The 14495-nt window shown below is 50.4% G+C and overlaps 1 protein-coding gene across 1 annotated transcript in view; it reads left to right on the top strand.

The window, feature by feature from the left end:
- Positions 1–14232, top strand: part of CRISPLD2 (cysteine rich secretory protein LCCL domain containing 2) — a 67427-nt gene extending 53195 nt beyond the window's left edge. The window contains exons 14-15 of the mRNA XM_005892455.2: positions 218–351; positions 11850–14232. Of these exons, the coding sequence (XP_005892517.2) occupies positions 218–351; positions 11850–11904 (189 nt within the window). The 3' untranslated portion in view covers positions 11905–14232. The remainder of the gene's footprint in view (positions 1–217; positions 352–11849) is intronic.
- The last annotated feature ends 263 nt before the right edge of the window (positions 14233–14495 follow it).

Here is a 14495-nt window from a genome sequence, read left to right as displayed (position 1 = left end):
AGGTGTTCAGAAAATATTTGTCAAAATAGGAACGAATGAGGGATGAGGCCAGGTCTCGCTGGAGAGGCCGCGGAGGAATTGAGGTAGTGATGGTTACTTCCTAGGGTTTGGTGGGGTCAACATCCTACCAACCAGCAAGCCAAGGCACGGTTGACCCCATGAGGGTGTGACTGAAGGCCTGACCTTCACACTAATCACAGCCCTCCTGCACTTTCAGACTTCCAGCATCTGTAAGACTGCCGTGCATGCAGGGGTCATCCGAAACGAGAGTGGGGGCTACGTGGACGTGATGCCCGTGGATAAAAAGAAGACCTACGTGGCCTCGCTCAGGAATGGAGTCCAGTCTGAAAGGTAGGGCTGCTTTCTTGGACACTCAACACCCAAGGCCTGTGGTGGCCGTTGGAGAAGGGCCACAGTCAGTGCCCTTTAATATAAAGCTTGGGCAGACTTGGCGCGTGTTCTCAGTAGAACACCCAGGACAAGCCTGTCCTTCTCTCTTCCTTTCTTTTTTCAAAATAAGAGCTTGTTTCTCTGCCCAGCGCATGTTTTTGTAGACAATTTAGAGGTGTCAGAAAAGCCCCAAGGAAAACCATCACCCATTTCCTCTCACCTGGGGGAGTTAGAGATCTTTGGTGTGCGTCCCCATGGTCCTTTTTTCGGAATGTATGTGTGCATGCCCCCCCGCCCCTCCCCTCAAAAGACAAAGGGATCAAGTTATAGTCACACAGCAGTTCTCTAGCTGCGTCACAATATAGCTGCATTCCGTTACCCAGCTAAGAGCCGAGTCTGGAGTGCAGCAGACCTAGGCTCTGCTCCTTCCCAACTTTGTGACCCAGAGCCGGTTGCCTGGTTTCTCAAGCCTCCGCTTTCTGGCCTGGAACGTGGGGAGAACTACAGTCCCCACCTCTGGGGGGTGTTGCAAGGCTGACGGGGCTGTTGCCCAGCTTTTCTGGCCAGGACACCAGCCACATTGGACTGGGGCCCACGCTGATGACCGCATTTACTTTAATCACCTCTTTGAAGTCCCCTTCTCCAAGTACAGTCACGTTCCGAGGGCAGCGGGGATTGGGAGGTCCACATGGGAACTTGGGGTGGGGGCGCACAAGCCAGCTAGCCCACTCCAGGGGAAATGATGAAGATGTTGTACTTGGGGGACCGCTTTGGAAAAGGCATATAGAGTCAAGGGTACAGACTGTGCCGGGCCCCGTGAAACCCAGGCTGTCGTGGCTCCCTGGCACTCTGCCACTGTCCGCACCCTCCCAGCCTCCTGGGGCGCTGCAAGGGCGGACCCTGCAGAATCAAATGACAGGGATCCTGGCAGGGGGTAGGGGCGCACGGGGTGTGCTCGGTCACAGCCATCAGCCACAAACACCCGGAGTTAGTGGCTTCTGCGTTTTCTCCTTCAAAGCCTGCAACCTCTGTGTGGGAAAAGCTTAATGAAGGGAAATTCCATTGATTTAATGGGAGGGAAATGAAGCAGCTGATTAGGTGGAATTTCCTGGTGGGGCTGGAAAGAAATCCCAGGACACCCATCTCTTGAGTTCACTGTGTCCCTTTGAAAGAGAAAACGCCTTGGTGAGAAGCTGATAGGCTGGCCTTCTTATCCTTGAGAGGGCCCCAGCAGCTCCACCCCCGCCCTAGGCTGGGACACAGGGGGGTCTCTAGGGAGGACTGGGGACCAACAGAGGGTCCCCCAAAGTGCCTTCTTCCCCACTGTTGACTGCCCCCGTCCATCTGTAGTTCTCTCTGCCCAAGGAGCCGCCTGAAATGCTGTCGTTCTACCTGCCCTTGATGCTCACGGTGCCTTGGCTCCAGGGCCCCCCAGGATCCCCCAGCCCGAGGGTGCTCAAGTCCTTATTGTCGTTGTGGTTGTTTAGTCGTTCAGGCACGTCTGACTCTTGTGACCCCATCAACTGTAGCGCGCCAGGCTCCCCTGACCATGGGATCTCCCAGGCAAGAATACTGGAGTGGGTTGCCATTTCCCTCTCCAGGGGATCTTCCTGACTCAGGGATCAAACCCACGTCTCCCACATTGGCAGGCAGATTCTTTACCTCTGAGCCACCAGGGAAGCCCCCAAGTCCTTATATACAGTGACAAAGAACAGGAGGCCGTCCACATCCATGGACTCCACAGCCACGGGTGGACGTGGAATGGATACAGAGGGCTGACTGTGTCTCACGGGCAGCCTTCCCCAGGCCCCGGAGTGGTTGATGCCCACTACTCAGACAGGTTCTACTGAGCAGACAGTTTGCTTCCCTTCCTTCTTGGGCTCTTTCCCCCTGAGTAGGTCGTGCAGGCTGAAATCTGTGATCAGCTGAATTCTGTGGTGAGCTTCCCGACCTGTAGAGGGAAAATGATAGCAGCCACCTCCAGTGTTGGGGAAAACAGTGGGTCTCCAAGTAGGCTCTGCAGAGCAGCATCCAAATTGACTGGGAGTTTGCTAGAGAAGCACATTCTCTGGCCGACCCGGGACAGACACTTGGGGAGCGTAGCCTCCCCTTGGGGGCCCTGACTCCTGCTGGAGGGTGACCGCTGCTGCCAGAGGGGGTGATGCAGGGTGGCCACGTCCCGGCACACACAGTTGCACTGTCCGTGATTCTGATAGTTTGTGAGGTAGTGTATCTGCGGGGGCCCAGACCCATGCCGGGATGGGTGGGCGCCAGGGGTAGTCTGCCCTGCGTGTGCAGGGGAGAGGCCAGCCCAGAGGGAACATGGGGTCTGAGGGCAGCTGGGAGCCCTCTGCACTGCTCGTCAGCCGGGTGTCCTGGGGCAGGCAGTCTCCCCAGGCCTCCGTCAGTGTCTGCTGTGAGGATTAAATGAGAAAGTATGTGCAAAGCGCTCACCAGCGGCTTAGAGCAAGTGTCTAATAGACCCGCTGGTCTGGCCGTTATGACACCTCAAGGCCAGTTTTGAACCTCAGGACGCTTTGGTTCTTTTCACGTAGGGTCAGGTAACGCGACTCTAGGAAGTAGCCTACATGGATTATTCCAGGACAAGGGAGAAAGCATCGTGCAGGAATTACTCTTTCATCCTGATATCCATCCGTTCCGCATGCTCTCACCTATCAGATGTAACACATGGGGTGAACCCTTACAGTGTCCCAGGCACTGGGACCCAGCGGGGAACACATAGTCCCCATCTCCGCCTCCCGGGACTTGTCACCTGGTTGCAGGACAGACAGTGCAGAAATAACAACTTCAGTAGCAGGGCACAGGCATCTCTGCTGTGGAGGGTGGTGCCGGGAGCCGAGCACACCCAGCAGGGCCCCATCTTACTGTCAGGAGGGGCCTCTGTGGTAATGTGGCTCCTGCAGAGATGTCTGGCTGCCCCAGGCAGGGCAGCCCCCTCCTCCCCTTCTTTAGATGGGACCTCAGAGCCCCTCTGCGTACAGACCAGTGCTGAGAAATTTCCCTGGAGCCTGTTCCCATTAGGGACTGTGGGAACCCAGCCTGAGGCTGGTGACTCTGTCCTCAGTGTCTGCAGGGCCCCTGGAGTGGTCATAGCTGTCCCAAGGGAGACTGTGGACACTGGACATACAGCACCCGTTCACAGAAAGCCACCTTTAAATTTAGGGAATCCTTCAATCAGTCAAACAAACAAACCTCCTCAACAGAATTCTCAGTACACGGACCAAAAGTTGGTTCTGCGTCAAAGTGTCTTCAGTTTAGCAATTGTCTTTTTCTAGAAGAGGATTTCCTGAAAGTTTTGAAAGATGACCATGCAGAACCGGGACCACGTAAGACGACAGGCACTTTCTCTCTCTCTCACACACATGTGCCCATGAAAGCATGGAAGGGAAAGGAATCCGGGAGAACTTTAGATGTTGGGACCTGGGTTTGTCCAGATGTTCTCAGAAAGAAGTGACAGCTGGAAGAATATCAGTTCAGGATTTTTTTTTTTTTTCCTGAGGCCAGGACTGATTTTAAAGACAGATTTCACAATGAGATTGGGAAATATACCAAACAATGACAGATAATACTCTTGGTCACAATGACCTGTTTACAGAGGTTGATGGTATATACGTGGATCAATGTTTACCCAAATAGTAGGCCACCTGGAGTAGCATTTATGGGGCAGCTCCTGTGTGCTGGGCACTGTCCCTGGGGCTGGGGCCACAGCAGGGTCAGAAGAAGCCAAAATTCTTGTCCTCAGAGGCCTCTGTCTACTGGGGCATGTACAGATACATACCGTGAGCCACACAGGGGATTTAGAAACAAATGATTAGAGCACAGTTGATCTACAGTGTTGTGTTAGTTTCAGGTGTACAAGACAGTGAGTCAGTTCTACATGTGCATATATCCACTTTTTTTTTTTAGATTCTTTCCCCAACACATGGGGATTTTAAGGTTTCTAGTAATCATAGTGAAAAAGAAACAGAAGGGAGAATTTAGAGTACATTCATTTCATCCAATGAATCAACATTATTATTGTTTCAATATGTACAAACAGAAGTGTTGGTGGGAAACTTGCACTCCTCTTTTCTCATAAGAGCTGGGAAACCCAGCGGGTGTGTCACACACACAACGCGTCTCAGTTTGGGTGAGCTGCATTTCAAGCCCTCGGTAACCACCGTGAGCTCCAGGAGTCTCGAGGGTCAGGTGTCTGAAACTCTCTCAACTTGTGCAGAAACTCTGGGAAGCAGAAACCACTGGGCCATTATTTCCAGATGGAATGAGCTTTGCACTCTCCCCCAGGCTGGCTGGACCAAGCTGGGCTGGTTTCCCCCGGCGTCTCCCTCCCTCTCTGCTCCTGTTTCCCAGCACTCTCAGATCTGTACTACCATTAGCTCAGCTCACCTCCCAACAGTCCCATGAGGCAGAGACCACAGTTACCCACATGTATCAATAAGGAAAGGGAGGCTTAACAGAGAGGTTAAAGGACTTGCCCAAGGGCACCCCAATAAGCGGCAGGGCCCATACTTGAACTCAGGCTGGTAACCAGCACATGTGACTTCTCACTGCAGACAAGTTGTTGACCGAAGAAGGGGCTGGGGTGAGCCTTAACACTCCTAAGGTACACTTGTTTGTAAACTTTACGAATATTAATTAGAAGAGAAATACTTATTATTTAAATAATAGTGCTTCCCTGGTAACTCAGACGGTAGAGAATCGCATCTGGGACCCCTCTGTACTGCTTGCCAGCTGGGTGTCCTCGGGCCGGCAGTCTCCCCTGCCTCTGTCAGTGTGTCCTTACAATGCAGGAGACTCAAGTTTGATCCCTGGGTCAGGAAGATCCCCTGAAGGGAATGGCAACCCACTGCAGAATTCTTGCCTGAAGAATACCATGGACAGAGGAGCCTGGCGGGCTGTATAGTCCAAGGGGTCAGCAAAGAGTCAGACATGACTGATCAACTGACACTTTCACTTTCTATTTAAATAATATGTCTAGGGATTAGAAAAGAAGTGTTCCTATAAGCATTCTGTTAATCTCTGTTAACTGCTTTTTTTTATAACTTTTCCAGGCTTCCCCTACCCCACCCTGGGCAATACACATAAAAATGAAAATGGAGATTGTATTTTTTTCCCTAAAAAAATATTTTCTAAAATTGTTTTCTCCTAAAAAATATTTTCTATTTCATGAAATGAGATGAAGAGGTTTGAGGATTCCTTGGGGATTGGGCTTATGCATGGATAATTCACTCGCCGCCGTGCACCTGCCCACCATTCCCTTGATGGGAGAATGTGGTTTCAGTCTTGTGGGGTGACGCTGTCCATGGCCCAGGGCTTGAGCTCCGGTCAAGTGCACAGCACTGACCCAGAACCTTCCCTGGATGAGCTCATTCACCTCCTACAGGGCCCCTGAGGAGGGGGTGCTTTTGCAAATTCTGTCCTCAGAAGCAGAAACTGAGGCTCAGAGAAATGGATTAACCACCCCAAGGTCTGATAGATAAGATCTGGAACTATTTCTGTCTGACTCTTGAAGTTTCCTGGAAGATCAGTAGAGGGTGAGAATCTGGGAGAACAGATTAGAATATTTAAAAAAATGTTTATGTATGTATAATACGCTATACATATAAATACATACATGTTCTTGTATGCATATAAGTGATATTGCTTAGTACTAAAAAAGATGTTGCACATTTAAAGCCAGGATAGCAATCCTCTGCCATCCTTTTGTCGCTGGGTTCCATACCCCCGGGGTTAGCTGCCAACTAGTGGACCGTCCATCCCAGGACAGAGGTACACTGTCCTCTCTCTTTAATCCAGTCTCTGTCATGTGCTGCCAAACGCCAACCACTTCCTCCCTGAGTAATTTTCGCCCGCAGGAGTGAGCTTCCAGGAAAAGCCTTATGCTTTTGGCTCCTGGCGGACCTGCAACCTCCCCCCCTCCCAAGGGGCTCCCAGAGTTTGAGCCCCAACTGCCATGTGGGGTTGGCCAGTGTGGTCCTCAGCAGTGGTGTGGCCACAGCCCATCCATTTAGGATGAGGGTTGGGAAAGGGTCCCAGAGCATCCACAGAGCTGCATCCGTGTCCCAGCTGCACCTGGAACAGGTGTTCTGTTTGGGGCAAATCACGTCACCTCTCAGAGCCTTGCTTTCCTTTCTGTAAGTGGGAGGAACCCTGGAGATCTCTCGGGGGGCTGCGGGGACTGGATGGGGTAAGATTACATAACGAACGGAGGCGGCAGTGGGGTGCGGCGGTGTGTGTGCCAGACACAGCCGCTGGCTGGGAGAGCTGAGCACTGGTGCCCAGGGCAGGTGAGGGGCCGTCACAGCACTCCCCAGGGCTGGGCTGTGACACCACCCGAGGCTACAGTGCCTCAACCTTTCCCAGATCTCCCATCCCAGCTCGTCAAGTAGATCAGTGACCCTGGGGATGCCCCAGAGGCTTCCCAGGCCAGCTCCGGTTCTTCCCCAGTTCTCAGAGGGGGTTTTTGTGCTGGTTTTCCCTCCCTTCCCCCTCCCTTTCTCTTTCTTTCTCCCTTCCTTCCTTCCTTCCTTTCTTTCTCTTTGTCTCTTCCTCCTCACCCCCTAACTTTTCATAGTAAGATTAGAGAAATTTCAAGAAATAGTGCAAATAGTTTTAAGAAACTACTATCACAGAAAATGCCACTGTAAACACTCTAGTGGTTTCCTTCCAGATTTTTTTTCTGTTTGCACAGTAACAGTTTATTTCTTAGCTTTCTTAATTAATTTTACTTTTGGTTGCGCTGCATCTCCGAGGGCTTTCTCTAGCTGTGGCGAGCAGTGGCCACTCTCTAGTTGTGGTACACGGGCTTGTCTTTGCAGTGTCTTCTCTGGGTGCAGAGCACAGACTCGAGAGCACATGGGCTTCAGGAGTTGCAGCTCATGGGTTCTAGAGCTCAGGCTCAGTAGTGGTGCACAGGCTTAGTTGCTCCATATAACGTGGAATCTTCCCAGACCAGGGATCAAACCCGTGTCCCCTGAATTGGCAGGAAGATTCTTATCCACTGTGCCATCAGGGAACTCCCTTGTGATTTTGTTTTTTTTTCCTAGAGAAAAAGGAATCAGACTGCCCACATTGTTCTGTTAATTTTTTTTCAGTCAACAACAGTTGTGAGTGTCTTCCCAATACTTCCCATGCCTGACATAGCCACACCATCATTCCATGGCTCCATGATATTCTGTTGCATGGACGGACTGTTTCTTTACCCAGTTGGCTGACATCTGGGTTGGTTCCTTTTTTTGTTTTTGTAAACAACACAGCAAAGAACATCTTTGCACAACCTGTGTGCTTTCCCTACACTTTGCTTAGGTAACTTCCTGTTAGCAGCATAGCCACAGCCACCAATTGACCTCTTTCTGTGATGCATGGCACGTCTCTCTCCTGTTCAAGCCCTGCTGAGAAAAAAATCTCCAACTCTTATCAGGCAGGTCACCCCACCCACTTCCCCACCCTCCTGGTACAGCATCTGCCTTGTCACAGCAGTGCCCCTCACTGGCCTGCTGTCTTTCCTGGATACCTCAGGGCCTTTGCACCTGCTGGTACCCAACCCTGGGCCCTCCCAGCTCCTATACCTCCCATGGCTGGACCCTCATGTTGTGCACATCTACACAAAAATGCCAGCTCCCCAAGGAGGCACCCTCCTGCTGTGGGGTCTCCATTCACCCTCCCCCCTGACTGTGCCCCCGATCTAACCAGATCCTCAGGACCCACCACTGTCTGCAATTACTCCTTACACCTATTTAGCAGTTGATCTCTCACCCCCAGACCGTAAGCTCCATGAAGGTAAGAACCCCTTCACAGGTGTGGTTAACCCCGTGTCCCCGACACCCACCCCAATGCCCATACATAGTAGGTGTTCAGTAAATACTGGTTGAGTGACTGACAAAATGATGAGTTCAGCTATTTGTTCAGAACCAGTTGTAGGATTTTTAATACCCTTTATGAAAATTATTCAATAATTTTGGGAACATCATCCAACACCTTTGGTGAAAATTGTTCAGAAATGTGCTGGTTTACATTCCCTCTTGGGAGCTACAAACTAACCTAGAAAGAGTCAGAGGGCGAGATTTAGAAAAGGAGGTTGTCTTATAATTTATCAGGTCACACTTGGTTTTCATCAGACCCACACAGTTGTCCACTTTGCTAGCAGAACTGGAGCTTGGTAAACGTTTGAAGCATGGACCTTGCCTGAGGCAGCAGGAGGGACCCATCTGATGGCACATGAGACCCAGTTGGCCCACTGTCTGATGTGCTGAGAAATAAACAGCCCGTTCAGCAGAGCTTGCTTGTGCCTTCTGGGTGGGGTGGTTGTTCAGTGGGAATGTCTGGCAGGAACCTTAGGGTTCCCGTCTGGATGACAGCCTGAGTGGCCCCTGTCCCTGGCTTGTTGGGGGTCCTATGGATGGGGGCACCCACTGCCCCATCCGTAGAGTTTCAGAATCACAAACCCTGGTAATTGTCCCCAGCACGTGTAATAGCCGAGGGCGTGTGGCTCTGAGTGATTCTCCCAGACGATTCATTTGGGCAGAGAATCCAGGAAAGTCTTGCAGCCCAGAGGCCCGAGGAGGGCCCTGAGCTTCTGAGAAACCTGCAGGGCAGCCAGGGTCACCGCAGCCCCCACCACAGTGTCCACCCTCTGCCTCTGTGGGCCCATGGGGGCTTCTGGCACCAACATTCCGTCATTTCTGGGTTCTGGACTTTCTCCACTGCCCCCTCTTGCCAAGGCTCCCATCTGATACACATTTCCAGAAGACCCAGCTCAACCAAAAAAATATGAATGGTAATAAAAAAGCCACATGAGGGGCTGTGCTGGAGGCACGTGGGTTAACAGGCCACCCCGTGCGTAGTTGAGGAGGTTGTGAATCACGGTAACCTTCCTGAAACACAATTCAGCAGGTTGCCCACATCACCAGTGGGCATTCCTCTGATGCAGTAATTCCACTCCTAGGAGCTTATCCCTGGGTGCCCTCCTATAGATATAGGCAGCCCCCTGGACCAGGTTGTTCTCTGTAGCATTGTTTGCAAAAGCGAAACATTAGAAATGGCTAAATATCCATCCTCAGGGACCCAGTTAACTATATGATAATAGCGTGGCGCAGTGCCAGTGCCAGAGCCAGAGGAGACACGGGTTTGACCTCTGGGTCGGGAAGATCCCCTGGAGGAGGGCATGGCAACCCACTCCAGTATTCTTACCTGGAAAATCCCATGGACAAGGGAGCCTGGTGGGCTACAGCCCACAGGGTCGCAAAGAGTCGGACACGACTTAGCGAGTGAGTACACGATAGCTTCCTACGAGAGAATACTATGCAGTTGGATCAAAAGCACGAGGAAGCTGTTTTTGTACAGGGAGCCAATGGCTGTAAAAGGGACAAAAACAAATGTTGACAGGATGTGGAGAAGCTGGAAGATGCTTATGTGTCGCTGGTGGGGATGGAAAACAGTGCAGCTGCTTTGGAAAATAGTCTGGCAGGTTTTTAAGAAGTTGAGCATACATTTAACACACGACCTAGTAATTCCACTCCCATGTATATACCCACAAGGAGTTGAAAGCATACATTCACACAAGAACCTGTATGCAAATATTCATCGCAGCGTCATTTATATTTGCCAAAAATTGAAATCTAAAGTCCATCAACTGAGGAAGGGATTAATGGTGTGTGATCTACCCAGGTGATGGAATATCACTTGGTAAGAAAAGTAATGAAGTGCTGAACACACTACAACATGTTGCTGTTTTGTTGTTTAGTCACTAAGTCGTGTCCGACTCTTTTCGACCCCATGGACTGCAGCTTCCCTGTCCTTCACTGACTTCCAGAGTTTGCTCAAACTCATGTCCATTGAGTCAGTGATGCCATCCAACCACCTCATCCTCTGCTGTCTCCTTCTCCTTATGTCCTCCCCTTCTCTTCATGCCCACAATTTTTCCCGTGTCAGGGTCTTTTCCACAAGTCAGCTCTTCACATCAGGTGGCCAAAGTCCTGGAGCTTCAGCTTCAGCATCAGCCCTTCCAGTGAATATTCAGGGTTGAGTTCCTTTAGGATGGACTTGTTCTCCTTTAGGGATGATTGGCTTTCTGTGATTGGCTTCTGTTCTGAGCATGATGTTTTGAGGCCACAACATGGGTGAACGTCAAAACACCATGCCCAGAACAGAAGCCAATCAGAATGTCACACACTGTGTGATTCCACTGACATGAGAGGTCCAGAAGAGGCAGGTCCATAGGCACAGAACTGGCCAGGGGAACTGACTGTAAATGGGCACCAGAGACCTTCCGGGGATGACTGTAATGACTTGGACTGTGGAGATGATTGCATAGCCCCCCCAATCACTAAAAGTCACTCAATTGTCCACTTCAAAAGTATGAATTTCATGGCACGTTGCATCTCAATGAAGCTGGGTGGTGGTGGTTGTTTTGTTTTGTTTTTTTCCTTTTTAAAAAAGGATTTAGCTCCCATCTTGAGAGGGTGGTTTTTTCTGGCTGTGTGACTTGTAGAAACTGACTTTCTCCTTGCCTCCATACTCTTGCCTGCAAAATAGGGATACAAATGGCTCCACTGTGGGAAGGAGGTAAAGGCGGATAGAAAATGCTTCCTTTACAGCTCAGTTCAGTTCAGTTCAGTTGCTCAGTCGTGTCTGACTCTGTGCGACCCCATGGACTGCAGCATGCCAGGCTTCCCTGTCCATCACCAACTCCCAGAGCTTGCTCAAACTCATGTCCATCGAGTTGGTGATGCCGTCCAACCGTCTCATTTTCTGTCATCCCCTTCTCCTCCCGCCTTCAATCTTTCCCAGCAGGGTCTTTTCCAGTGAGTCAGTTCTTCACATCAGGGCTTCCCTTGTGGCTCAGCTGGTAAAGAATCTGCCTGCAATTCGGGAGACCTGGTTTCAATCCCTGAGTTGGGAAGATCCCCTGGAGAAGGGAAAGGCTACCCACTCCAGTATTCTGGCCTGGAGAATTCCATGGACTGTATAGTCCATGGGGTCACAAAGAGTTGGACACTACTGAGCAACTTTCTCTACACTCCTATACAATATCTGAGCCCAACTGTGGTGCCTCTTTTAATAACTGGAATACATGCACTACTGTTTTAACACCCTGTTAATCAGTCAAGCAGGTGGCTTCTCTTTGGGTTGACAGGTGGTAGCAAAACTAGGCAGAAGTCCTAAAGGCTGAGTTGCGTTCAGACAGACGGGGGCCAGCCAATTCCAAGTTAACAGAAACACCTTAACAACCCAGCCCTCGATTCAGACCCAGGTGTGTCTGCAGAGGTAGAGGGCTTTGCCAGCTGCTCCTGGCCGGGGCGAGCCCTGTTCCTGTAGCTTTAGGAAGCATCTCTTGGCCACACTGCTTCCACTGAGGGGACCTGTGGACACCCAGCTCCCCCATCCCAGCTCGATCCCTGCAGAACTTTCGGTAACATGCGCTCTTCCTTCTTTTTCAGTTTGAGGACCCTTAGAGACGGAAAGGCCTTCCGCATCTTTGCCGTCAGGCAGTGAACTTGCAGGGCTGGGGAGAAGGGCACGTCCTCAAGACGGCTTCAGGGGTTCTCTTTTTATTTTTATTTTGTCATGGGGGGGGTGGGCCGGGAATGTGGGGAGTCAGGAAGCTTCCTTTGATTGGCATCCAGCGTCCCATCTGCCGTGCCTTGGGCTCAGCTCCTCGCACCTGGAAGAGAGAGCATCCCTGGGGTCCTGAGCAGACAGCTGGTGATCATCTTGCTGAGGCCCGGGGGTCTCCCCGCAGAGGCGTCTTTCTATGGATGGAGAGAGGATTCCTACCGGAGGAGAGAATGAAGGATTTGGAGCTGATACCGCGAGGCACTGGGGCCATGGGAAGAGGCGCACGGAGAACACTTGGGGGGCGGGGGAGTTTCAGGGATGGAGTAGAGGTAGCTATTTAAAACATTCAGAAACACAATCTGTCCCTACCAATGGTGAAAATGGGATTAATGTTTGCTGGTCAGACAAACGGGCTGGTCTGGGGGACTCTGCCCTGGCGCCTGTCCTGCTCCCGTCCTGCTGCATGCGGGCTGGTTCTATACACAGCAGTGCTGGTTGACTTCAAGTTCAGCCCTAATTCCAGAGATGTGTCTTGTCTTGGTCCTTCCCTACGTCCACGTGGCCTGTCTGCCTGCTCGACCTTTGGTCTCATTGAGGACTAACGAACCAGGACCCTTCTTTGATCCCCTCCTCACTGCGGCTCACACTCCACCCAGACTAGTTTTTTTGTCTCCCACCAGGGTCTTTGCTTAGTAAGTGATTCTGTATGAAGCCCACCTTTTAATTTCAACCCCTCGTTCTCTGTGGGTCCCACCAAGATGTCTAAAAACAGCCAAAGAAGGGCTGTTTAGTTGCTGCCTTTAAAATGGCACTGAAGTGTGCAGATTCCCCATCCGTTAGATGACCTATTTTTCTGCAGTGGGAGGAATGGCTTCATTCTTCAGTACATTCCTCGCCGAGGTTAGCAGCTCTGGAAGGAGACACAGCCTGTGGTTATGAAACCATCTTGCGGCATAATAACAAGAGATGGTAACACGCGCGGGGGATTTCTCTTCCTGTTTTTGTGGAACGGTTCTTGCCAAATGTTTCTGAGGCTCCGAGGAGCGTGGTGCTCTCTGGCTGCCATTGCCATATAAAACTTCATAAGCCTCGACCTGAACCCACAGTGAAATAAAAAACCCTTCTGTAAATAGTGTTTCTTTGCAGAAGGTAAAATTCCACCTTCCACCACCAGACCGGCCAAAAGATCACTTTCATGAATGCCAGTTTCAAAGTTGATTTCACCCTCAATCAGCATATTTCTAAGGCAAAAGAGCTAGCAAAAAGTTAAAAAAAAACTAAGATCGTCTGGACAAGGAACTCTACCTGAGGAACCAAGCTGGTTGCTTCCGTTAGTGTGTCCGTAATTAGAGCAGAAACAGAAGTTAAATACTATTCCCAGCTAGCGGGAGTTTGTAGAAGGAATGAAACCGTTAACCTTGACAGAGCTGAAATGAGCAGGACTGTTTTTGCTTTGCACACTATGGGCTTGTTATAATTCATAAGTACTGACTGTCCGACTCCAAATGTCAGAGTGGAAGAATTTGGTCAGACTGTCAGATACTCATCTTGTCCCTGCCAAAGATCTGAGTCCTTGGATCAGATGCTAGCTAGGTATTACACTGTTGGGCTTCTGCTTGTCACCAGGCTTTGGTGGCTGTGACCATGTCCAAACTCTGAGTTTGGGTTTTCAGAATTAGTGACAGTCCAGGGGAATTTCAGGTTTGCTTTTGAAGCATTCTGCCCGAGGGAGTCTGAAACATCCAATAGGAGTGAACTCTATCATTTAAAAGTAAAATTCCCAGTTCCTTCATTAACTGGCCCATATAATGGACTAGAAACTCCTTGCCCAGAACCAGGTCTTGCTATCTCTTTCACTCTCACAAACATTTTGAAACTGGAACCATTTATCTTCCAGAAATGAACACAGGGCTTCAAAGGAGAAGCTCTCCTACTAATCAGGGACCTCCTTCTCATTTAATGTTTAACAGTGCCTACGGCGCCTTCAGCACCTCACCCATAAGATGATAAATCTGGCCGACAGTGTTACTGGGACCCCCAAAATAGAAAGTTTTGGTTTCCTTCCGGTTTTTCCCGTCATGTTCTGATTTTTCATACTGTCTGTAGGCTCACTCAGCCCGCAGCTTACATGTGTGCTTTTTTCTATGAAAAATGATGTATTTTACTACTTCCTATGTACAAAAATTTATTGTAAATTTATGTGTGCTTCGCTTGAACAGGGACCACGTTGCTGTCGTTTCAATAAAACTGATTTTATTTCTAAAACGTTTCTGGGACTTATCTTTTAAGGGCACACCTCATCTGTGTAATAAAAAGTTTAAAAGCTCCTTCCAGGCTGGTTGGAGAAGGATATGGCAACCCACTCCAGTGTTCTTGCCTGGAGAATCCCAGGGACAGGGGAGCCTGGTGGGCTGCAGTCTATGGGGTCACACAGAGTCGGACACGACTGAAGCGACTTAGCGGCAGCAACAGGCTGGTGGTTCTTTTCCATGCCATTCTCCCGGGAACGCGGCGCACGGGCGTGGAGA

The sequence above is a fragment of the Bos mutus genome, chromosome 18 (assembly GCF_027580195.1).
Source record: "Bos mutus isolate GX-2022 chromosome 18, NWIPB_WYAK_1.1, whole genome shotgun sequence".
NCBI classification, from domain to species: Eukaryota; Metazoa; Chordata; class Mammalia; order Artiodactyla; family Bovidae; genus Bos; species Bos mutus.
The sequence above is the reverse complement of the archived record's forward strand: the minus strand, read 5'-3'. Positions and strand labels throughout refer to the sequence as shown.